This window comes from Condylura cristata, unplaced genomic scaffold (genome assembly GCF_000260355.1).
Source record: "Condylura cristata isolate star-nosed mole 26May11 unplaced genomic scaffold, ConCri1.0 scaffold00023, whole genome shotgun sequence".
Lineage (NCBI taxonomy): Eukaryota > Metazoa > Chordata > Mammalia > Eulipotyphla > Talpidae > Condylura > Condylura cristata.
In genome coordinates, this window is record NW_004567124.1 from 27,928,024 (window position 1) to 27,954,375 (window position 26,352).

The window sequence follows — 26,352 nt, forward strand, 5'->3', positions numbered from 1 at the left end:
AGGCAGTTGAGCAGCAGTGGTCACTTATATAACATGGGTGGATATTTGTGCTCCTCTCCCCTGAGATGTTCTAGGACGGTCTTGGGGCGACAGGAGATGAGGGTAGCATGACAGTAGGTGAAAAGACTTGCAAGGAGAAAAAGACCTGGAGGGGCCAGGTAACTGAACCTGTGCCTCAGAATGATGGGGAGCCTCCCAAAAGCCTGGGATCGCCTCAGAGCTGGGCACTTCCCAACTCATCCCAATGGATTCTGACGTGAGTTCTGGCGCACAAGCATACCTAGTGAGGCAGGAAGCTTTGCCTTGTTGGACTTTCTGGAGCTAAATTTTCTTGACCCTTTCTGTAACCCCTCACACCTCCGTTTATCCCTAGAGAGCCCAGCCCTATATCTTGCTCTGGATTGAGGGGTTACCTAGGTTGAGGGGAGAGGCTTCAGTATTTAATTGAGTCTATATTAACGGGGTAGGGAACGGACAGAACTAGAAGGAATCCTCAGAGCTACCCTGTGCTGAAAACAAAGTTGTAGAAGTTTCCATTATCTTTGTCCTTTTCATCCTTTATCCTTCTCAGATGGATTTCATTAAAAGGTCAACCTGAGATACCTATGTCTGGAGAGGGTTTTCACCTGAACCACTTCAGATTTGACAATGTCCTTCAGCAGATGCCAGGGGACACTGGCTGCTTTTAGTTTGAGAAAACATCTCAGTTTGTTTCTCTTGTGTTTAAAAAAAAATGTTTTTTAAGCCTTGTTCTTTTTAATTCACAAGGAAATTGGCCACTGGGCTGCTGTCCTTTAAAAATATGCCTTTGAAGACTTCCAGGCAATTCATTCTAAGGATTAAGACACCCTTAGATCTGCTCTAACAATACATTTTGTAAATCCTTATCTGCAGCTATTTCACCAGAAGAAACAGTGATTTGAAGGTTTGTCACAAAGCAGCCAGTCAGATTGCACTATAAAAAAAACCAAGTTTCCTAGTTTATGCTGTAGATAACCTCATCTTCCTAGACTTCTCCAGTTGTAGTTTGGCTTTTAAATAGTTTCTCTTTTCCTTTTTTTTTTCACATCCAGGCCTTCTGAGCCTCTCTGGATTACATCTTTCACTCTTCCTCCTACCTTGAATATACACTTCAGCTTCCTTCTTTCTACCTGAATCTACCCTAGCCCATCCTAGTTCTGGTAAAAGTAGCTACCTCTGAGAATTGCCCCGTGAATTAAACTAGTTTCCCATACTGGTGAAACTAGAAAATCAGAGCCAAGTTCAGGGTCCTTAATGATCCATGCTATGAAGTGAGAGAAAAATGGAATTATCCTTGGATCTGTCAACTGAAAGACAGGGAGAGGTAGTCATCTGCCAGCCCCAGCACGGAGAGCTTTAAGTGGCAGCAAAACCTCTAGGTGCACTTGCCTCTTCTCCATGGACAGGGAGAAGTAATGTAGAGGTTGAGGAGAAAAAAGAGAATTTTACTGAGAAGGACTTTATTTTCATCTTCTCCAACTCTACCTTGCATGGAGGTCTCAGAGGTAAAAGGCAGCAGCTAAGGCAGGAATCAAAGTAATCCCAACACCTGACAACTGGCCCCAGGTTTAGAGAGTTGCCAGAGCTTTCAGGAAGGGAGCTGGGGAGCATGATATGGCCACAGGAGTTCTAACTTACACCAGGTTCTGTATCCGGCACATTGCCCTGCTGAGCCTGTACTTCCACATCTATAGTTAAGGGGCTTGCATGACCATAACAAAGAGTTCTTCCAGCCTGGGGACTGTTTCAGGACTTGCAGAAGGAAGAAGAATCAAAATTTAGCCTTTGTACTATCAGCTCAGCTTTCAGAAGATTTTGTCTTAAGTTGACTTGATCTTTTCAGCCTTTTTTTTTTTTTTTTTTTGGTGATGGTCTACTTGCTAGTTCCAGTGTAGTAAAAGAGAACCATTCCAGGCATGGTAAATAGTTACTAAGTAAAGTCAGAGTACAAATCTCTTATCTGGCATGTCTGAGCTGTACAACCTTGGTTATGTCACAAACCTTCTTTCCAACATCATAAAATGGAGGTATCTTTTGGGGCAGTGAACTTTAAAACCATGTAAAATCTCCAGTACAGAACCACACTGAGTTACTCAATTCACTGTGGCCATTATAATTTTCTTTAGTTTTCAGATATTGGTCTGATTCTGGGGCCATCACAAGGCCAGGGTAAAATGGGAAAGAACTTGATCGAATCTTGTAACACCAACTTGATCTTTCAAAATCACTGCTTCGGCTTAGCAAATCTCCAATTTTATTTCACTGGGCTCATCCCAGGTCAAAACTAACCCCATTGGCCGCCACCATGCCAGGAGCCTGGAATTCATTTGAAACAGAACATGAAAGGCCAGGGTGTTCTGTTCACAGCTGGACCCATACAGAGTGGCCCCCAGTTGGGCACACTGTCTTTCAGCAGGCTGATTTCCCAGAATTTGTGTGTACTTGGTGTATAATTTGATCTAAGTTCCTTCCATTAGAGATTCTATCTTGTCAGAGAAACTTTCCCCACTACTGCACTGGAAACCTGCTCTCCCTCCTCTGACAGTATCACACTACTTATCATTGACACCCACAGGATACTGATTTAAGATTCATCTTTTCATGGTCTGGGGTTGATTCTTTAACTCAATTTCCACAAGAAACTTCCAGATCCCTTTAAACAACGACCAAGATAGAATGAGTGTTGGACAATTTACAAAGTACCCTCAGACCACTTAGCTGTGGTCCCTCTGACCTATCATTTTGGCTTACACATAATACTCATGTATTGGTCAGTGATGCTAATAAAAAATAGCAGCTAAAATGAATGATCTTAGATATATTTTCTTTTTCTCTCTTTTTCATTTCCTCTTTGATAGAAACTATGAAATAAGCAAATTCATAGTAGAGAGAAGAGAGGCACACTTAGTATGTGCTCAGTGACATTGCCAGCAGCAATCATACATCATGGAAGGGTCTTCAGAGATGGTGGTTCTTTTTCTGTGTATGTGTTTGTTTTTTAAAGGGAGGGAAAATGAAATGTTCGATTAGCCTTTCATCATTTTTCAAACTTGTTCTGATGAGTTCATGAGCAAAGACAAAGATTAGTGAAAGTGGATGAAGGAACTTTCATATCCAGATTCATCCTTTGTGCTTAGATATGGAATATGGAATAAAGCTCTTATAAGCTTTGCTTTCTCTTAACCTCTAAGGACCGGCTTCACAGAATGCTTAATGATAAAAATAATGCATAACATTTACCTGCATTGTCAATAATGAAAACCAGAACCTCAAAAACAGACAAGATTTGTGAGCAAGGAGGGCTATGCTTAAAGTTTAAATATCATGACTGTATTCTTTCACCCCCTGCTCACAAATCCTCGACCTTTGACTTATCCCCCAATGTCCTTAAATGTTTCTGAGGCTGCCTGCCTTTCTGTAGCATCTCTGGTATTCACTCAAGGTGAATGAGTTCAACTGAATATGTGACAAACTTAAAAAAAATCCTCAAGACTCAAGACTGTGGCCAAGTGGCTAGCATAGAAACATATATATTGCTAAGGAGTAAGGACTACCAGATAGACTGTGTGTGCCTCTCCATTGCAGGAATTGCATGTAGTAGGCCAAACCTAACCCCAGGATGAATATTCTAGTCGTAAGCCTGACATCTCACCTTGTTATTTACTTGGGAGATGTCTCTTTAACAGCCAACCAGTCCGTTTGGTGCGTTTGCCAAGTGGGAGGGGTATGTCTTCTATCAGTCCAGCTCCCAGATTAATTGTTTTATCTCTACTCCTTTCTTCTCCAATCTGCCTGAGCTGCCAGTTTCTTCTTTGCCTGGCTGACCTGCTTGAGCTCACATTCTTCTCTCTTTCCCCAGGAAACCTTCTCATGGCTGCAGAGCTGCCCCTAAAGCAAAACTAGAGGCAAAGCAACCCAACAGTCCCTTCCCCTCCCAGCCTAGCCTGGCCCAGATCACCCAGTTCCGAATGATGGTGTCTCTGGGACATTTAGCCAAAGGAGCCAGTCTCGACGATCTGATCGACAGCTGCATTCAGTCTTTCGGTGAGTTGGCTAGCTACCCACATATATAAAAATTGCTGTATTACTTGTTCTTCTTTAGAGAGTGCTTTATAGATTAGCAACTTAAATTGTATTTTGACTTTAAAAATAGCGTTTGAGCCTTTGAAATTTTGGAGACAGTGTGCCGTGCCTGTGGCACATGACTATGTGGGTGTACTAGGTCGTGAGGAGAGGTGCGATTTAAAATGAGAAAAGTTTAACTGTGGAGAGTTTGCATTTCATTTTTCTGAGGACAGCGGTGCTTCTGGTGATGAAAATATAGCATGATATGCTCTTGTGCATCTGGTGCGCTGACATTTTTCTGTCCTGGTGTTCATGGGACACATCAAGACAATGTTACATGAGCAAACGTTATCATACAGAAATTTGAAAGCCTTTGAATCATTTGGACAAAAGAGTTAATAAATTCCCCTGCCAATCCAGAGGGTAATTGAGGTGGAATAGGAAGGCACCCAAGAAAGCCAGAGTGTCTGTGGCTGGGAGATACTGGTTATTAAGCCTGGAGATTGAGGGCTAGGGATCTGGAAGATAAATGCAGACCCAGATCTACGGTGATTTATCTAGATCTGTGTGTTCTCGTTTCCTGTCCCAGTAGTGAAGGATGTGCATCTTAGTGTAACTGACAAGCAACAGTCTGCAAAGATGACCTGGTGTTTGTTTTTCGCAAGCAACTGTCTCTTGTGATTGTTATTTGTGAAGTAGTGATTGAAATGTACTGAATAGTTGCTCTCTTCCAAAAACAGAGAGATGAAAATTGATGGGAAATGTGTAGATTTCCAGCTCTGATGTCTGGGGAGTGGAGGGTGGCCTGATCCAATCACAGGCAGTACTGCATGCAGATGTATCAGAACTCAGAACTAGGGATTATCAGCTGGTATGTCAGGATAAGAACTTAGTCAGACCTTGTAGAACTGGCAGACTTGGCAATTAAGGAATACTCGTTTAGTTCAATTTCGTATGACATTGAAAAGAATAACTTCAGTGATTTCAACATTGGTTTAAACACTGGTTCTCAAATGTCACCTGGCTTTTTCTTCTTTTTTTAATAACGCGGATTCTAGCGCCCCACTCCCAAAGTTTCAGTAGGTCTGAGGTGGGGCCCAGGAATGTATGTTTGCAACAAGTTCCCAGGTGATGCTGATGCAGTTGATCTGAAAACCCCGTTGAGAATCTCTGCTTTACTGTGTGTTGTAGACTTTTTAACTTGGAAACAAAGAAGTATTTTTATTAATCATCTAGGATTAAATTTTAATATGCTAATCTTTCAGTTCAGAAAGTATCTGGCGGCAGAATGAATGGTTTGCTATTTGAAAGTGATTTCACTCAGAAAACATGCATGTGAGGGTATCGTAGCAGACAGGGAGGTGAGCAGGAGCCGGCTGCCCGGAGCCCTCGTTCGTCACGGACTTTGCTTTTGCTGGTTCCCACCTGGAATGAACTGCAGTGTTTCTTGTAGTCCCGGTGGTCATATTCGCTGGTCTCTAGTGGGACACTGTGGTTATTGACTAAGAGTGCGTGTTCTCTTTCCATCTGAGTGTTGAGTGAACAGGGGACTGGCAGTGTATTTGTCCAGTACCTCCTGCTGCTACTTGTCCTGCTGCTGCCGGCTGAGCTCGGGCTGTTTGCCTGACCGTCAAATAATCATGACATCAGCCTGAAAAATACATGGCTGATTCTCATGTTCTTGCCCCAGAAAACCTAATCTACCAACAGCCTAGTCTACACTTCTCCGTAAATCCTACAAGGACTGAACGTTTTCAAGAATATGTTGAACCAGAAAAAAAAAAAAAAAGCCACAATCTTAAACTCCAAAAGCTATAAAATTCCCATTGAGTCTAATAATCTTTTATCCATTGTCAAGAAGCATCGACCCATATTTGTATCTGATCCCATGCTGGGAAGTATGCAAGGAGAATTGGAGGGATTGAACCCCTTTTCTGTTTGTTACTAGAGTTTGGAATATCTGAGAAGTATGTTGTTGGGAGAAAAATATACACAAAACAGTAATAAACTAAGGTGTGCAGGAGGAAGAACTTCTTTATACCATGTAGCATTTAAGTTCACTTCAGGGGTGAGGGCATAGATCGGGGGAAAGAGATAGTGCCACTGATTATTCAAACCTTTCTTGGACCACAGGAGTGCAGGAAGGTAAGCTTGCACATTTCTTTGTTTCCTGACTACAGTTTCCTGCCTCAGGTTTTTGTGAAAAAAGCAAAGAGAGAGGCAAAAGTCTGGAGGGAATAGGAGGCAGCACCTGCTTCTGTGATTTTTGACGGCGCTCCTGCCTCTCGTCATCAGCCCACGCAGCTAAGGGGGAGGGGGAGATTGAGTACAGAAGTGAGTGGAGCTCCGGTTGTTGGGCTTAGACAAAACCCAAGATCACATGTGTGCCTGTTTCTGTAGGTGTTCAGAGGTGACCTGAGAATAGTACAGTGAGGCGAAGATTTCTCTTGAATTCTGCCTTTCTAGTTATTGTCTCAGGCTTGCACAGAAAAGTTTTACTTTGCAGTAAAGCAGTGTAGCTTAGCAAAAAGTATAGGAGTGTGGGGAAATTTTTTTTAAGGGGGTAATTTATCAATTCAGAGCCTGGTTTCAGCTACTCTTCTTGCCACTGTGGGATTAAAAAAGAAGGAAAAGAATTTCTTTGGCACATGAAGACTAGTTAATTTCTACTATTTTCTCAGCCTCATACTCACACTGCTGCTTTGAAGACATTTGAGTTAGAACTGTGCCGTCCAGTGTGGCAGCTGGCAGCCACGTGTGGCTCTTTACATATATATTTCAATTGATTAAAATTAAATCAGATGTGGAGTTTAGCTCCTAAGGTTCATTAGCCATATTTCAGGTTCTCAGTAGCCACAAGGGGTAACCTAGGCATCGAAAAAAGTTGGCTAGCACAGGACAGGACTAATGCTTGCCTTGCAGGGCATGCGCAGCAGGCAGATCTGCTGGAGACAGGATTTTACGTTTTCATGGCAGTTCTAAGTAATAGTCTGAACGCTCTCGAAGGCGTCACAGGCATTTGGCAGGTTTTCCCGAGGGCTCTCTCACTTTAAGATTATTAACCTTTAATTACCACCCACACTGTTCTCAGAGCACAGACTTATTACAATACTTGTAAGGATAGGTGACCGGCACATACAAATTAAGGTTACTCTGAAAGGCCCCTAGCAACCCTCCCAATGTCACAACCAAGGTTACATATCTACGATTAGCAACTCAGATCCTTGAGTCATAGTTCATAGCTTTACCCATGAAACAACTCACTCCCACCTTCTGTTTTAATCGGGGGGTCATGCTTTACATTCCCAGCATATTACTGCTAGTTAATCCACTCTTCAGCTGAGCATAACGAGGCAAATCACCACAACCTGGTACACTTATGTCAAATGTATGTGAATCATACCATCTGTTTCAGAGGCACAAAAGACCTATGAGATCATCTGGGCTTTTTAAAATATTTTCACTTTGTAAGAAAGCTGCTAGTATTGGGGGCCAAATGGAAGGGTTCAGGTGTCCAAATTCACAAAGCTCCTCATTTGTCTTCTTCTGACATCCTCAGAGAGAAAATTGGAAGTATTTTCCAGAAAGGGACCTTCAGCAAGTAGCTCTTCTGGTGCCTCGTGGGGTGCAGGAAGAAACTTAGTGTTGTCATGTCATTGTGAAGAGAAACACATCTTACCTGGTATCTTATATTTATAGACTTTTTTCCCTAGGAGTTCCATATGCATTATAATTATTTTTTTTAATCAAAACTCTGAAGTGGGCAGGTCGGGTATTGTTGTCTCCTGGATAACTGAAAAATAAAATGAAACAATCTCTGAAAATTGAGATTCTCAATTCCCCCAGTTGGAAAGGAAACATGAAGAGTGTTCTGTACTACAATTTAGAAGCATGTCCTCCTTCCTGCTCTCGGCAGCTGTCTGCGGCCTGAGCTGCAATAGGTCCGGGACAAGCTTGCCTTTGGTCAGATGAGATTGCAAGGCCTCACCATTCTGCAGGCATGACCTCTCCTAGCATAGATTCAACTCCATTCAGTGCAAGACGTGTTTATTGCACACATCACTTGTATAACAGGTGTGTCTGCTTGAATTCCTCTCTGAACAAAGTGTTAATTAAAATTACCCTGTATATTATATTGATGCCATTCAAAGACCTCTCAAACCAGAAATACCCTAGAACAACAGTTTTAGTTCCCACATTATGAAACAGTTGGATATTAAAAGCATTTTATATACCTCAAGTAATTAAGGATAAAACAGTATACCTCCTTAAAAAGCTATAGTCAGGGCCCTCCCTGGTGGCACAACAGGTTAGAGCAAAGTGCTAGTAGGCTGTCCACAACCACTGCAACATGAATTCAATTCCCAGCCCCAGGGTCCCAGGGTGGATGTGGGGGTGGGGGGAGGGAGGTGACCCACATGGCAGGGCAGACCTCTCCTGACCCACACACTGCTCCCCTCAGCAGTGTATTTCAATACATCTGTCTGTTTTGCTCCCCACTCTCTGGTGAATCTTCTCACACCCGCACCTCTGCCTGAAACCCCAGTTCTTATGTGTATAAATAAATAAATCTTTAAAAAATAATTAGAGCCAAAGTAGGCAAAAACACACCTATTCGGATTGCAGTTCTCTCCATGGCAAAGGAAAGGTTAGGTCCTCCTCACCTCTCTGCAACTGAAAGCCTGAGCAGCACAGCACAGTGACCAGAGAGACAAAGGAGCCACAGGCCATGGCTCAGGGTGCTCAGGCCTGAGACCAGACAAGGAACAAAGCCCCGAGCAGCATCAGTAAGGAGCCCAAGCCACCTGGGCCACTGTTGATCACGTGGGCCTCAAGAAGGAGACCATGGCTGCCCCACGGTGGAACCCCAGCCACAGACAGACCACAAAATTTCACATGTAAGGGATGGTCCTAGGGGACCTATGTCCTAACTCTTCTAGACATAAGAGCAGTTCCCGGACATGGCTGTTGCTACCCTCAGGAATGAATTCCATCCTATCTGTAATCAGAATGCCATTTATTCCAGAGTGTCTCTACTGCATATTTGACAACCTAACATCGCAAAGTGCCCCAGACAGACACATCTGCCCTCTCATGGATGAGAGTTATGGTGATTGCCAGGCCTAAGAAAGGGGATGGGAAACCCCCTTCATGCTCATCTGTGTCCTCGTGGTGGTGGTGTTTATAGAAGACCTTTTTGGTGCAGAGAAACAGGTCATCTTGAAAATGTTTGTGCCTAAGATTGACAGTGTCCCAGCAACACTAAGCATTTTAGTTAGGGAAGCCCAAACGAATGGGAAATTTACTGCTGAGAAAGGGGCTGAGAGCAGGAAACACTGACAGTGGTTAGGCACTGCCTGTGGGCTCTGTCCAGTCCAACCAAAGTGGTTGCATTAACCTTTCTGACAACCGTATGGGTAGTTACTATTTTGCTTCTTTAATCAGGGATTGAAGTTTAGGGATATTAACCTGTGGAGACCCAGTTCATTAATGGGAGAACACTGAGATCAGAACTCCAGTCTGTTTGTCTCTGAGGCAAATGCTTTCTTCAACTTTAAATGAACTTCACCCTGGGGAGGAGAAGGAGGGGGGATGTTCAACATTCAGTTCTGAGAGATTTTCATTCAGCCAAAGTCACTCTGACTTTGATGGCGGTGACCCATTATCTATTTTTGAAAAATACTGTCCACCTGCATCATGAACATCTCGAGCATTTCCTCAGGCTTTCAAGTAAAACATGGAAATCTGAAAGATACACATCTTCTAAAAAGCATTAACCAAAGGGTTTCTTCCATTAGCTAAGTTAGAAGAGCACATGGGCAGCCTCCTGGAAGTCTCTAAAGCAGTCACCTGTCACTAGTGAGGGCCTGTCCTTGAGCAGGTTTGCAGTCACTGGGCCACTCAGTTCAGCTCCTACATTTCCCCCCTTCTCAGCTGTATAAATTCCTCAGAACTACTGGCCTGTCAATCTTTTGACCATGGAAACAAGCAAAGTGAGAGTATATATTATGGCTGCAGTTTCATTGCTTACACTCAAGGCAGCATTCCAGTCGACATACTATCTATGAGCCACACTCAGACCAGTTTACTCACTTCCTGTAGGCCGTGGGTGCCCTATGGGGGACAGACCTACAAGTTCCAATTCAACTGAGGAGGGGAGGACTGGGAAGGTGCTTCCTCTAAGTATTTTTCTCAAAGTGTCTTTTCTGACAGATTTTTTGGCAATGTTTGAAATGACGTTTCTGAAATCTGTAGGGAAACACATTGGGAGATCGTGTAAAAGCAACAACCATATTTTCAGTCTTTGATACAGGAGTGATTGGATAGTGAGACCACAGGACAAGGTTCCTTGAAGTGCAGTACCTTCCCGCAAGGGCCCCCACTGGGGCCACCTCCTGATGGTGGGCCCTGTTCCTTCTGTCTGAAGCAAGTACTACTGCTAGACTTTGTGTCTTGGTCTGCAGAAAGCTTGAGCTGCCACCTGTTTGGGATCCTAGCTTCACGGATAGGAAAACAGCAGGGAAAGAGCAAAAGCGTAAGCCATGCTAGCTTCCTGGGCATGGGACACCACACTCAATTTAATGTCATCACAATTCTGAAGTCTTAATCTGCAAGAACAGATTGCTACATTTTTAGGAATTTTGCAAGCCATTTGTTAAACACAGCCATCATTAAAAATTAGATCATTTAAACTTACACTTAATTTATAACTGCAGGAAATCTTCAAAATGTAGCATTTCCTAATATGTGCCCACGTTCTACCATAAACTGCTCTGAGGCTTCAGTGCTAGACAATGACATGCTATGCTCTGGGCCTCTCTTCTCAGCTCGGCTCTTAAAGTCAGCAGGGACTTGACGTTCCCTGTGTTGGGAGTATTTCCACCATAAATATGGACAAACATTTCTAATCATGGCTTCATCTTCAGCCTCACCCCTGGAAAGCCCACTAGGACCCATTTACCTGCACACTGCTTTCTCCCAGCTGCAGAATGCACTAACATACCAAAAGGCTGTGATGGGAAAGAAAGCTAAAAATTGGAATCCCTGTTTAGTATCATCTAATTAGAAGGAAATAATTACTATAGGTCTTTGGCTTCCTTCATCTATCTTATGAAGCAACTCTCTGTGTGTTCTTCAAAAAGAAAGATCTGTGTACTTTAGAGATAAGGTATCAAATATCATTGAGGGTGACACGTTTTCTTAAAGTGATTTTGACAGTGGAACTTCCAAACAAAAGTGAGAGAGAAGCTCTTTTTTTTTTTTTTTAAATTGTGTGTGTGTGTGTGTGTGTGTGTAGAAGAACTGGAGTGTAGGCCAGAGGTACAGGGGACTGAGGGGATGCACTAGAGGCTGAGCGGAGAAGCAGGCAAGACTGGAGAGGGCTGTTGTGCCATCTGTGGGTCAGCTCCCTGACTGGGATTGAACTCAGGCCTTAGCAGTGATAGTGCTGACACTTAACCCCTGAGTCACCAGGGAGAACCCCAAAGCTGAAAGATTCTTACTTGGGAGTCAAGGTTATCGCCATTTTGTTTTTTAAGTTTACCTCTTCTAAAAATTAAGCTAGCTATAATTTCTGACCAACCAAACTTCAATTTTGTAACTTTCTGTTCTTTGTGATTCCTATTGTGTGTCTATTTGATTCCCATCTCATTTGTTTAATCATTTGTTTAATTCCCCTAATAAGAGAATTATTGGGATCTAAAACCAAGCTTCTGTTGTGTGTTTTCATGATTTTGTTTCCAATTTTGTGATCATATTTTATCTATCAGTTGCTTAATGTTTCATTATTAGAAATTTACAAAAACTTTTTATAGGAATAGAGCTATTAACTCTTTGAATATCCTTTGCTATAGGCCTTTCCCTCTTTCTCATTTCTATTTTTATGTTAGTTTAGGGATTTTTAATGTGGCGATGTCTAACATTTTTATGTAGTTAATGCGTGTGTTCCTTTTATCTTTTCTATAAACTTGAAAAAATACCTCCATTCCAATGATTCCGTGAATGTTCTTTGTCAGTTTAATTGGTTTTAGTAAATCCATTATGATACAATTCTATATTCCACTGTTGTGGCTAATCAATAACAACTTCACAATAAGTTTTGCTAGAGAAAAAGAAGCTTTAGTGTTGTTTCTGATTTTGTCTGGCTTAAGCCCAAGGGCGTGAACCCTCACTCTATAACCTGGAACCTCCCTGTCCCTCACTGTGATACTGTTGAGATAACTACTGAGACTGAAAATGTCTAGGAGAAGATGGAATGGTGTGGATAACGCAAAATGTGGGCTTGACAAAAGTTCTTTAGAAATTTGCATAGTAAAGAAAATATTTTGATCTATTTGAAGTGCCAATATCCTTGAGACCTGCCAACCAAATTTAATTCCATCCTTTACAAGTTGTCAATACAGACTGAGCCCATATTATCTTTACACTTGTTTATTGTGGCAGATGTACCTAACATAACATCTATCACTTATATAGACTTAAACGGTTAACTTTTGAGCATTTATAAACAATGTTTGTATAAACATTGCAATTTAATTTCTACTCTTACAAATTCTTATATTTAACAAAGATCTGGCAAGATAAGCACTATTAACATTTTCAGTTATATCTTCTAGATTTTCTTCTATGCTTATTTACCTAACTAGAATCACTTAACTTTTTTGTTGTAGATACTTTATAGTTTATGGTTTTCCATACTTCACATTTGAAATAATTATGATCTTGAAATCAATGTTACTGTATATTAAGAGATGGGGTGTGCAGCATACCTTGTTGCTATTCTATCCTAAAATCCAGATTAAAAAACCATTCTGGTTTAATCCCTTCAAATATGGGACATGAAAGAGAAGGTTGCTTGGCAACTGAAGAGTCTAATGAGGAATAAGGATGTTAGAAGACAAAAGTAGTTGCTCATTCCTTTCTAATGCTAAATGCTAATTATGATAACCATGGTGTTGTAAGAAATGAAGGAAACAAAAAAAAAGTTCCCATGAAGTTAAAATTCTAGGTGGACTTATTTTTAATATATAGAGAAAGTCAGGTGGGTTTTGATGAAGTGAAGCTTTACTTTAAAGAAACAAAAGAAGATCTGTGTCTTCATTAACTTAAGAGAATCTCAACAAGTAGCAACCGGGAAAGATGCATAGCAGAAACAGGAGGACGCTACAGTTTGGTGCATCTGTGATGCTTCTGCCATGTAGAAGAGCCAGTGGGCAGTGTGGGAGGCAAGCCGTGTTGTCTGCTTTGGTTTTTTCCAGAGAGTGTTCAGGGGCTGTGGGGAGACTGCAAAGTTTCTCACCAAAAGGCAAAAGGTGCTGCCAGGACAGAGCTGATTGAACGGGCAGCACCAATTAACTGAGCTGGCCGGAGTTGTAGGAACTGAAGGCACTGAAACTCCATGCATGTCTTGTTTGTGTAATCGCTTGAACAGTCTCATTTTAAGGATGCTCCCAGGGCATTCAGTGTGCCAAGAGATGTGCCAGCATTATCATTTATGAGTCTGTCTTGTTAAAGCGTAGTTACAGCCTACAGAGTATCCCTAAATCTGACGAGCAGTTAGTCATTTTGGTTAAATTTACATTTGCTTATTTAATGCCAAATGCAAATGCTTAGGGACTTTTTAATGCTTCCCCCCCCCCTTTCTCCTCACTTCACTAGCACCATGGGTTCCAGATTTACTCCATCCAAACCTGCCTCAGTGGGCTCACCACTTATTTACCTAATCTTGGGTAGTTCAAGCTGGCCTGTGGGCCACTTAGCCTCTGCTGTGCTGCCCTGAGGAGACAGCTGCCGGCTAGCTTCAATTAACAGGCGTGTGTGCTTGCTTTCAGCAGGGGACTGTGGGCTTTTCCTGACTTTTTGGCACTGCTGTGACCCCAAAAAGAGTGTCCCATGTTAACTGTGTCTGGTTCCTCTGTCCTCTCTGTCCCCTGTCACTGAGAGCCAACTACCTGGTCAGCAACTGCCAGTGTCTTTCTGGGGTGACTTACTTCACCCAACTGAGAAAGTGTCTTCAAAACTGTAAGAAGGAAAGATGGAGGAGAACTCATTGAACTAAAAGACACTTAAGGATATTCCAGTCATTGTCTGAACCTGTTTTCAAAAAAGTTGTGTGTACGTATATGTGCACACATGCACTCAGATAATATTGTATAAATATTTAATTTTATGTATTTGAAAATTTGAATGCTTACTGATTAAATGATTATATTAAGGAATTACTATTGGTTTTGTTTTAAGCCTGTCAATGTGCTTTTTTTTTTTTAACTTAAGGTTCTTATTTTTAAAAAGTATATACTAAAATAGTATATATACTAATAGAGTTAACAATATGTTGATGAAATGTCATGTTTGGGATTTGCTTTAATATGGGTGGGAGAAGTAAAGCAGATCAGAAAGAATCATGTACAGATCCCTGTGGAAGCTGGATGAGCCCCTAGAAGTTCCTTACCTCATTTTGCTGACTGCAGTATATACTTGTGAGTTCCCATATAAAATCTTTTTTTAAAAGATTTATTTATTTATGCATACAGAACTAGGGTATAGGCCAGAGGTGCCTTAGCAGTGAGAGGTTTCACCAGAGACAGAGTGGGGAGCAGAACAGGCAGATCGATGAAGTACACTGCTGAGGGGAGCAGCAGGCGAGACAGGAGAGGTCTGCCATGTCATGTGGGTCACCTCTGGGACTGGGGATTGAACTCACACTGAAGCAGCTACAGCTCGCTTGCAGTGTGCTGAGTCCTAACCCACTGCACCACCAGGGAGGGCCCCTATATAAAATCTTCACATGAAAAATATCCTCAAATTTAAGAGAGCTAGATGCTTAGAAAATCAAGGAGATAATTTGCTCTAGCTTTCTTAGATGATGAGATACAGTGTGCTGGTCTAAAGAGGGAAGAATAAGAGAATAAAAAAGGAGGTACTTCACCACTGAAATAATTTTTCATGACCTGTGCTTGACATCCTACTTTGCATTCAGCTATTCTCTGCTCATCTCTTAGATATGCAATTTCTGGTATCTAGGAAAATTAAAAAAAAAAATAGAACTAGAAACCTGAATCTTCAATCCTATTGTCATAGGTGAAAGTTGGAGTTAGGTAAATGACAGTGTGTAATACTCTCCTCCCTTCTCTAGGTCCCCCCGCACCCCTCCCACATGCACACCCAGTTTTCATCAGGGAGATGTCATGACTGTGGTGCAGCCTGATTCTGCAAGATGGTAGGGGAAGTCACAGGAGGCCACTCAGTACTGTGCTCTTTGGAATCCAATCTTGACTCTACCATCAAGTGTTGGCCTTAGGAAGATAGTATACTGCAGTTTTCTCACGTGTAAAATGGATAATAATAGCGGGGAAAGTTTAAGTTCATTTTAATCTGAGTGAAAATTTATGTAAAGTTATCTTACTTTGGGTTTCCCCAGAAGCAGATCATGAGATGAGAATTTGAGTACACATTATTCTGGAAGATGATCCTAAGAAAAACTAGGGAAAGGAAGGAATGAACCATGTGTCCTCAAAAGTTTAAAATAGAGCCCTCCCTGGTGGTGCAGCAGGCTAAAGCACAGCATTGAGAAGCTAAAGCAACTTCAGCCTGTCCCAGAGGTGACCCACATAGCAGACCCTTCCTGACCCACCCACTACTCCCCTCAGCAGTGTACTTCATCAGTCGACCTGTTATGCTCCCCACTCTGTCTCCGGTGAATCCTCTCACCGCCCCTGCACCTCTGGCCTATACCCCAGTTCTGTACGTATACATAAATCTTTTTAAATTTTTTTTTAAATAATCTGATTAGTAACACAGACTGCCAAAGGGTCTCAAATTGCCTCATGGTGATACAAGATAGCATTTTCTGGTTGAAATGGGGGTGTCAGAAATTACCAGGCTATTGTCATGCTAGATACAGTAGATATGAAACTAATAAGAAGGTAGTGCTATAATTTTAAATTTTACATGAATTTGAGCTATATTAACAAGGGTTCCAGAAAGTCATCCTCTCATTGTCCTAATACTTAGGACAGAAATACAATGTGAACTTCTTATAAAATTTATTATAAGCAATATAGGTATTTCATCCAACAAAAGCATAGGAAGAGCACATGATGCCTGTAGGCCTTGGGAACATCTAAAATTAGGGACTAGGACACCATCAGGAGACACTGGCCTCCTTCTACCCCCCCCCCAAGTGCTCTTCTTCCTCCACCCGCCACTTGCAATTTCCATTCCTCCCTCTTCTTTCTGACCTGTTTCTCTGTCAAGTAAGCAGTCTCTTCCTGAAACCTTGTTTCCTCATAGGGCATGAATATGACACTAACACCTGCAAATCCTGCACCTCTAGCCATTAGAGATTTAATTTTCTCCCCTCAAATTCAATGAAAACTTTCCAGAGAATAACATTGAGTGGTCCCATCCGGGGTAGGTGGCTACTGCTTCAACCAATCATCTGTGGTTTTACATGGGTGGAATAATTTAAGAATGGAGCATTTCTCTCTAAAACTCACATGATTAAATTTGAGGAAGGAATGTTTCTCCAAAGAGGACTGATGTTCTGGGTACTCAAAACAATGTTTACCACACCAACATCTGGAAATATACTGAATTCAGTGAAAGATGTTGTTAAATTTCAGATTTAGAGTGTGGGTTTTAAGATAGACATGGCAGGTGTGAGAGAATAGAGGAAATAGTTTTCTGAATGGTATATGAGTAAAATCTGTGAGGGTATAAGGTGCCAGCACCCAGGGAAAAAGTCAAATAATTAGCCCTTTATTTCTTCTTGATTTCAACAGTGTTAAATATATGTGTGACTTGATAATGAGCATGGAGAATTAATATGAGTTATTTACTTCAATGAGGACAGATAATAAATGGATTTGTTTCGGCAAAGTACTGCACCTTTCCATTCATAAAGGTATTAAACATCAAAACAGAAACTTCTAGCCATAATAGGATATTGGGTATTGAAATTACATTCTTGCTATTAACAACTGTAAAAGTTGTCAAAATATATACAGGGACTTTTTTCAGTTTATGGGAAACACACAGAACAGACTTTTGGTTGTAAATACAGTGGAAAAACAAAGAGGTGAACTCGAAACTCATCTTGACTTTCTCTGGAGGCACTTTACAAATTGTGGTTCAGAAGACTAAATTCCAGAGAGTAACATGCGCCTGGCAAAGGGAACAGCTTATATTCAGGGCCTTGGGGATGAGTGGAACGTGTACAGTATACAACTAGAGAGAAAGGGTCCCCATAGTCATTGACCATATGCTAACCTATGCATAAATGTGGTGAGATACCATAGAAACAAGCAGCCAGAATGCAGCACTCTCCCTCTCTGGGCTCTCATCTGGGACTACAACACAGCAGTTGGGTCACTCTAGCACCAAAGCAGGAGCTACTCTTGACCACTGTAACAAAGATTAAATCTTAGTCACAGCAGGATCAATTTAAGGCTGCATTAAATGAAATGCCTCTATACAGATATATGATTCAAATTCTCAGTGTTGTATCCACAGAGACCAGCATGTGATGCAAAATTAAAAGACATAAAATCAGAAGGAAAAAACGTAAATAGAAACAAATTCTTAAGTAACACAAATGTTGAAATTAGTCGATAGGGAATTTAAAACAGTGATTATAAGTATGCTGAAGAATTTCAAGTATGGTGAGCAGACAGTAGGCTCAACAGAGAAATGGAAACAATGAAAGGAAGGAACCAAGTGAAAAGTCTAGAAGTAAAAAAAAAAAATACACCAAGAAGACAGTTCACTGGATGGACTTCCTATCACGCTGAATGTTGAAAAGTAAAAGCTTAGTGAAGTTGAACACAAGTCAGTAGCTCAAAAAATAGAGACTGAAAAAGTAAAATTTCCAGGCCAAATAACCAGAGCTTATATGAAAGTGAAAGACCTAGGATAACCCAAATGATCTTTAAAAAAATGAAGAGGGAAGTTAGAATATTTATACTACCTGATTTAAAAGTTCACTATAAAGTTATAGTAATCAAGGCTGCTATATGGTATAGTCATAAAGTAGAGAAATATGTCATGGAATTGAATGTCAAATTCAGATAAATCCACATATATGGGCAAGTGATTTTCAACAAAGAACCAAAACAAATCAATGGAGAAAAGAATGTCCCCTCAACAAATGGTGATGAAACAATTGATAATCTATGAAAAATATGAGCTGTGACCTGTATCTCACACTATGCACAAAAAAAATAATTCTAGATCAATCAAAGAACTGAATATAAAATTAAAACAGTAAGACTTCTAGGAGGAAATATAGACTATTTTGGCAAGGTTGGAATAAACATTTTTGGACAGAATGCATAGGATTTACCATAAATAATATATTGAACAAGTTGGGCTTCATAAAATTTTAAAAATTGTGCACATAAAAAGTACCATTAATGAATCACCAAGCTATAGGATGGGAGAAAATATTTGGCAAATACATGTTTCACAGTTTTTAATATGCTGGATAAATGAGCCCCTCATATCCGTATATACTGAATAAAATGTCCCTGTCCAAAGCCGAGCAAGTTTTCCCTGGGATTGAGCTTTTGACGTACCGTCATTCATGCCTGGAAAGTTACAGATTTCCTTGGAATCCATGAGCTTGGAGAGAGGACTGCTTGGATACCATAAGCAAAGCACCTGAGTCAGGATAGCCTGTGAAGGCACAGGAGAACTGATATTTTTATTTTTGAGAGTAAGGCTTGAGGGAGAAAAAAAAAACCCTTAGAATATGACTGTACAGGCCCTAGAAGGAGGGGAGTTTTGCTGACTTTTGATGTGTTTCTGATTGGGCTTTATGATTAGAAATAACCAAGCCTCACCAGGGGGTCTGTAGTGTTGATGACAAGTCATCTATTGTCTGGTATTTCCCTCATGTCTAGCCTTGAAAACTGCTGGAAAAAAAAAATCACTAAAGTCTGAAATTAGAAGTGGTCATTTGGTGGCTTGTAATGAACTAGAAGGTTTAAACTCATCAAATGAAACTTCATTGATCATCAGAATCCCTTTGGGGATATTAAAAATGCAAAATCTATGCCCCATCCCTGGAAATACTGATATAATAAATAAGTCTGCGCTAAGGTCCTGGAACCCATGTCCAGAAGGGAGTCTTGTTTTTCTCCTTCTGCAGTGTCATCTGTTTTCTTGTGGGTTTATAATGACAGAGATGTAGGGTCTTAGCTTGCATTTCCTTGGTTTCTGTCAAGTGTGTATAGTTTGTGTAACTTTATTGGCCATTTAGTCATTGTTTTTGGTGAATGCCTGTTCACGTCTCTATGGTTATTTGTTGCTTTTGTTTTGTTTTTGAGATTTAAAATAACAAAGGTTATTTGATGCTCATTGATGATCTATATCCATCTGGGATAATTTTATTGATTTGTGGATTTTTTTTGTTGTTCTGAAACTTGAAAAATCAATCAGGTTTAAAATATTCATTATATTGCTTCTGGATAAGCCAGAACATAGTCATCCTAAAATGGAAAGCCCATTGATTTCTTTTTCCTTCCTGAAACTCTCTCAAAGGTGAGTCGTGGTAGCATGCAGAGTATTATCATAAATCCTCACTAGCAAAAGAAAAAAATCCACCTACTAAAACTCAAAATCATAGCTATTGTGAGTTTTTTTCTTTTTTTTTTCCATTGCATTATCTCTACTCTAAATGACTATTATGCTAGTGTGAGTTGAAGAATATTGAAGTCTCTAGCATCTTCACATAATCTTTCCAATGGTTCCAATAAGTAGCATGTGAATGGGTGGGAGGTACAAGGAAAGCCTTGAAGTCTTTTCTATTTCACACTCCACTCTGGACTATCCTCCTGGACACAATCTCACCACTTCACTGAAGTCACAAACAGAGATCAGAGGTAGCCATTGCCAGCTGGTGTATATGAGGGACCAAAGATGAAATAGCAGTGTCTATCCAACTGTGATCAAACTCTTAGCCAAGCAGACGAAGCCATCATAGGGGAAGTTTTCAAGGATCTCCCCCTTTCTCTCTTTTGGTTCATTTGGCTGATCCAGTAATAAATTGAGAAAGTTTAGCGAAAGAAAAAACTAATCTTAGGCACAGAGATCCATAGAAATATGGACCCTGTGGTCCGGCCAACAAGGCTCAGATAGTTTTTAGAAAGGAGATAGTAAATCTGGGCAGAAAATAAAGGACAAAAACATTTTTAGATTTATGTAAAATTTAGAAAGGAATTTTGCAGTTTATTTACATAGGAAGAGACCTTGGAAGCCCTGGTGCTGGCTGACAAGGGTATCTCCTGCCTCTAGGTATGGGAGGGGAATTTTATTCTCTGCTTTTAGGGACAGATATTAGACAAAGATACTGGTTTGGGGTGTGCCTTCAATTCAGAATAAGTAGTAAATAGTAAGGCACATCCTAGGGCAGCCAGTCCTTGGTGCCGCTACCATCTATGCCAGCTTTCAGCCCATCCTTGCTGACTGGTTGTATTTTGAGGGGATCTGAATTTGTTCCAATGTGAGTGGCATAGCTCGTCAGCTGTTGCTTCCTGGAAACCATGGCTGGCCTTCTCAGCGTCCCTTAGCTTCAAAAGGCGGCAGAGAAGGTGTGGACAGAGAAGGAAATTGAGGGTTACGATGATGGAAAGCAGGGTGGGAAAGAAAATGTGAGTGTTAAATGACAACTAAGTCACATTCAGCAAAAGCCAACTTTTATTCCATACTCTGATGTGACCTCACCGTAGCAGCAAGTACACACACATTGACATACTCACACTGACTAGAGCCATTCCTGCAGTTCTGTCTCATCATGGGCTCTGCTGGAAGCAGAAGATATGCAAGTAGAACTCAAAATGAGGCCCAAGATTCCTCTATAGAAATGATCCACCTTGAAAAGTGCTGTCGTGCTCAGGTGGTACGAGAATAGAATCCTGGGTGATGGGGTGCTGCTTTTCTGTCTGTAGGTGATCTGCTTTTTCAGAATTTTGAAGCAAAGATCAGAGTAAGGACAGTTCCCCAGTTTAGTATGGGAGGTGCCCATCCTATGCCTCAATCTGTTTTCCACACATCTCTCCCTACCTGCTGAAGCTTTTTAATCCAGCCAGTTGGTTTTTACAACCTTTCCCAAATATACTTTAACTATCTCAATATGTAAAGGAGAAACCATTTCCCTGCCTAGTACCCCTTTACTTCCACTCATCTGTCACCATGTGACCTCCACTTTAAGGCCCACTTAACATGCCGCCTGTCCACAAAGAAGGGTGAACCATTTCTTTCAGCCTAATTGGCTTTCCTTCTCCACACCGCAGTTGTGTTTGGTTTGTACCTCCCTCCAGGCCTCACAGCATTCTGTTCTATAGGACGACCAGGGCCCTCTGGACATCTGTTGGGACAGGATCCCTGTGACCTCTGCTCACACACACACACACACACACACACACACACACACACAGTGCCTAGTGCGGTGCTTATTGAGCAGTAGCCCCTGTACTCGAGATGAGAACATCCAATCCTGAAACTCCAGCTTTGACACTAGCCAGTGGCATTATCCAGCAGCTAGGTGTTTAGTCAGGACTGATATTCAACCTGCTTAGTAACTGGCACCGCACTGCCCCCCTCAGCCTGAGCAGATGCCAGTTGCACAAGCTGAAATCCCAGCCTTGTCATCGTGCTTTTCTGTTACATGTGACCTCTCCCCATCTCACAAGGTGGTTATGAGAGGCGTGATCATGTCTGTGGATTGTGGACGGTGAGAAGTGCTGTGCGCAGGTAAGTCAGGGCTGTGCAGTGGCACTTCTGGGCATGTGTGTGGTAACCCTGCCCTCAGTGCACCCTCCTGCTGCTCAGGGCAGTCATCCGCAGGTGGGCCAAGGACCTGTTGATCAGTGGAGCAGGAAATCACAAATCAAAGAAATCTTGGGCTCAATCTGGTAGATCCCATAGAAACTCTCATCTTCTCTGAGCATCTCTCCCTATCTTCTCAATCATTAAGAATGTCGATTTCTCCATAGGTAAATTTTGAGAAACCTAATCAAAATCAAAGGCTTAGGGAGACTTGTTGAACTTTGGGGTCAGCTTTTCTTACTTGAGGACACCTTGTGCTACTGCATTGTCACCTTAAACTCCAGTGATCCTTAAGATGGCAGATTGGCACTGTGTGTCAGAGGGCAGTTCCGTCTGCATCTGTGAATGGAATTAAATGCCATTGACATTAGCACAGATTGAGAGAACATTCTAAGACGTAGTTGCTGCTTTGTCCATATAGTTCCTTGATTCTGATTTTTACCTTTTCTTCTTAAAAACTGTGTTATTTCTCTTACCATCTAGTCTCTGCCCCTCTACACACACACACAAACACATCCGATTTGGAGATTACCAATCCTGAGCTACTTCTTCCTTCAAGGGCATTTAACTCCATCCTCATGGGAAGTGCGTGGTTACTAGTAGCTGTTAGTTCATGTCTGTTCTTCTCTATTGTGACTTCAGTGCTATCAATGATACCCACTAGGAAACTAGCAGGAAGTGAACACCCCTTTTTGTTTTCCTGGGAGAATCCCCATTTCAAAGGCATCACAGAAACATCATAGACTAAGAGCCCAAGCACCTAATAATAGAATAACTAGGACAGTAATTTGCAGCTCACCTTCCTCCAACTTCCTAGCTAAGCCACTGACCAGTTATTTTACCTCTTTTGAGTCTTTTTCTTCATTCATGAAACCAGGAAATATGGCTACTTTGAAGAGCTGTGGTAAAATTTAGGGAAAGAGAGTATGTAATGTGGCCTGGCCCGGTGCCCACATGCTGCATGCAGGACACTGATGCGTGATAGTGGCTACTGTCTGTGTTCTCATTTAGCATGTATTGCTGGCCCCAGAAACCCTCAAGTGCTAAGATAAGACTCTCAAAATGAGAGACAGTGGAACGTGATGGAAAGGGCAGCAAAAACCAGAACTCACTTCTCAATATTCACTCATCAGATGTGAGACTTTAGGCTTACTCTGTGTCCTCATCTGTGAAATAATAAAAATGACAACCTTGGGCCCTCCCTGGTGGCACAGTAGGTTAAAGCACAGCACTAAGACGCTAAAGCCACTTCAGCATGAGTTGGATCCCTGCCCCGGAGCTGACCCACATGGCATGGCAGCCCTCTCCTGACCCGCCCACTGTTCCCCTCAGCAGTGTACTTCGTCAGCAGGCCGGTTCTGCTCCCCACTATGTCTCTGGTGAATCCTCTCACTGCCCCTGCAACTCTGGGCTGTACCCCAGTTCTGTATACATAAATAAATAAATCTTAAAAAAAAAAATCACACCCATCCTGCAGTGTTACTGTGAGGTCCAAATGAGCTAATGTGCAAGGAGAAGGTAGTCAGTGAGAAAGCGCTACTGAATGTGAGTTATTGGTATTTCAGCAACAGACCTGGGGTTTTATGTGCCTGTCGTGACAACTGTCAGGCAGCCTAGATATTTGGGAGCCACAATTCAACCACATCACACAGTGGTTTGGACTAGTTTGGGACTTTGTTCTCCCCAAAAGATATCAAAGCTCTTTCTTTATCTTGACTAATCTCCTGGTTGTCTCTCTGCTGGAAGAGCTGGGGACAGGATATTTTCAAGCTCTCACTTGGCAGATGAGCAAATCAAGGTTCAGAAATGATGAAGGCTATATGCCAGGGTTGGGCAGCCTGGGCTTGAATTCTAGGTTGCCCTTTCATAGATGTGAAAGCTCAGCAAAGTTACCTTGCCCCCTCTTTGCTTCAGTTTCTTAATCTATCGGTGACCGTCATGCCACATGTATCTTTGAATTAATATATGTTAAATGTCTGCCACAGTGCCTGTCACACAGGAAGCACTAGGTGTATGTTGGCAAAAAGAGAACAACAGAGAGACAGTGAGAAAGGGAGTCAGGCCAAACTGTAACTATAACTTCTTTCTTTTAGTCAGAGGTTGTGTTTCCTCCAGCATTGCCAAGTATGCCTCATGGCTCTCCCATCTCCCAAGTGGTAGCAACGTGAAGAATATCCATGTTGGGTTATTGTTGATGATATAGCATCAGTTTGTTACTTGGGCTGGTCTGAGGCACATTCTTGTTGGCACTTGGGTCCTGAGTAGGCGCGGTTTCTTGTTTCCCTTTGACGAGGAGGCCCCATGCCCAGAGATAGCCCTCTCTTTGCACTGTTCCCTAAGGCCCATGCACTTTTCTTTCTAGCACTTCAATCTGCTCTTACGAAATCCTACCGTGATGGTCCAAGGGCAGGGTGACTTGGAACCCGGCAGCATTAGAAGAAATTTTAGAAGTCCCACAATAGCACTGCTCGGGAGTGGAGGTGCGCTTGAGGACCGAGTCCGAGCTCACTAGCACAGACAGGGTGACAGAGCACAGTGGACAGCCATTCTGTGTGTGGTTAAAGTATGTGTTTCGTAAAACATCTGGAATAGCCACAGACTAAACAAAAGAGAACAACAAAATAGCATTCCAAATCCAGCTGAACCGTAAGAACAATTCACCACTGTTTGAGGGCTTCCCAGTGTCCGTATGTAGCCAAAGAATCTAGTCTTAATGAGACCCAAAGAAGAGGAGGGAGGACTTTCAGAATAACTTCTATTTGATTCCAAAAACTTTGCTCAGTTACTTTTACCATACATGGAGATGTGATGCTTTGTGTGTGGGACTGCTCATTGTGGAGAATATAAGCCAAGGACGGTTTCTATGTGAAAACAGTTGTGTGGCCAGACGGCATTTGGTGCACTGCTATTTTGTGTCGACACCCGGGGGTGCTTCAGTCCTCTTGGCTGGGCACTGGAATGGGGTGATCTGGATGGGTGTGCAGGGCTTTGGGACCAAGTCAGCAGCGAGGAAAACTTTCTGACCAAGGCTGGTTGAGAATAACCAATCAGTCTCAGATAGACCTTGAATGACTTCACTGTGAGTCTGTTTGGGAACTTGCCCTTGTTGCTTCTTAGCACCTATTCAGCCTGTCCACAAATATGCAAAAGAGGCCCAGAAAAAAAAAAAAAACAGACTAGAATGAACGGAGGAATGTGCTCCAGCAAGTGGGGAAAGAGCACTGTTCCAGATTTTCTTCCCCTTGTGTTTGCATTTGTCTTCTCCTCTGGGCTCGCTCTCGCTTGCTGGCCTCCCTCCAGGCCACCTGCAGGCAGTGTCTGTGTCCTTTGGGGAGCTGTGGCTGGCAGCCCCCTGCTAAACACAATCCTGTAGTGGGGAATGGTCATGGTGAGCCAAGGAGGTTGTGTTGCAGGCAGCTCAGCTGCCATCAGTCAGATCATTTGATTGTTCCCCCAAGAGACCCCCAGGCCCTGGAGAAGCAGCCATGTGGGCTTCTCAGTTGGTGCTACCTCCCAGCAATGGTTCTTAGAGTTTAAAGCCATGGCTGTTTCTTCAGATCCTGGGGCTGTCCAGGACCTCCCAGGCCTCCTCGCTGCCTTTGTGCCTTTAGTGCTAATCCGGCCCCCACTTTTACCCCTAGAACTGAGGCCAATATGCAGAATTGAAGAGGACAGCTTCTGTCACAACTTCTCTCACCCCCTTACTCTTCAGACACCACAGGCCAGATTGCAGGGGCAATCCCCATGGAAGGCGGGCTGTCTTCCCAGCAGGGGTGGCACAGCTAAAAGCTCTTTTACACTTTAGGCGCTTCATGCGCTTGGTTAGACATTTATAGATCACCGTTGCTCATCCAAAAAATCTAGGTCATCCTCTACATAGGGTTCACACTTTGGAAGAAAAGCCATGCCCAGGGAGAATGTTGGCTTTTGATGTCGAGTTTGGCCAAGGGAGTAGAGGTCACAACCGCTGCAGGAGAGAGAGGCCAGCCCACGCCAACACAGGGGCTGTGAGCTCCCAGATGACTTGGTGTTTTCACCCATGTGGTGCTGGCGCCTGGGCCCTGCCAAGTTCTCTCAGGTGTCTCAGCAGTATGGTGCCAATTACTGATTTGTATTGATGTCATGAAAAGTGGTATGTTTAAGCGTCAGATCTCCAAAGAGATTTTTAGAGTATGTACCATACTTGCCAAGAAAAGGTGAGCTAAGAGTTCTTGGAGAGAAAAAGGGAAGTGGGAGTGTGAGTAAGTGGGTTAGCCTCATAGCGCAGGTGACCGAAAGTCAGAGCTCTCCCCAGTCCGTACCCCACTCACCCTCAGATATTCAAGGAGATACAAGTGTCTGGGGGTTAGAGGTCATTCCTGTCAGGAGCCGCTGCTCACCATCCCCACAACACCTCAGTTCCTTCATCCTTAAAACTGAGCTCAAGGCCCTCCCTGGTGG

The 26,352-nt window shown here is 42.4% G+C and overlaps 1 protein-coding gene across 1 annotated transcript in view; it reads left to right on the forward strand.

Annotated features, from left to right (window-relative positions):
* RASGRP1 (RAS guanyl releasing protein 1 (calcium and DAG-regulated)) overlaps positions 1 to 26,352 on the forward strand; it is a 59,824-nt gene that overhangs the window by 827 nt on the left and 32,645 nt on the right. The window contains exon 2 of the mRNA XM_012728618.1: positions 3,881 to 4,065. Coding sequence (XP_012584072.1) covers positions 3,990 to 4,065 — 76 coding nt within the window. The 5' untranslated portion in view covers positions 3,881 to 3,989. The remainder of the gene's footprint in view (positions 1 to 3,880; positions 4,066 to 26,352) is intronic.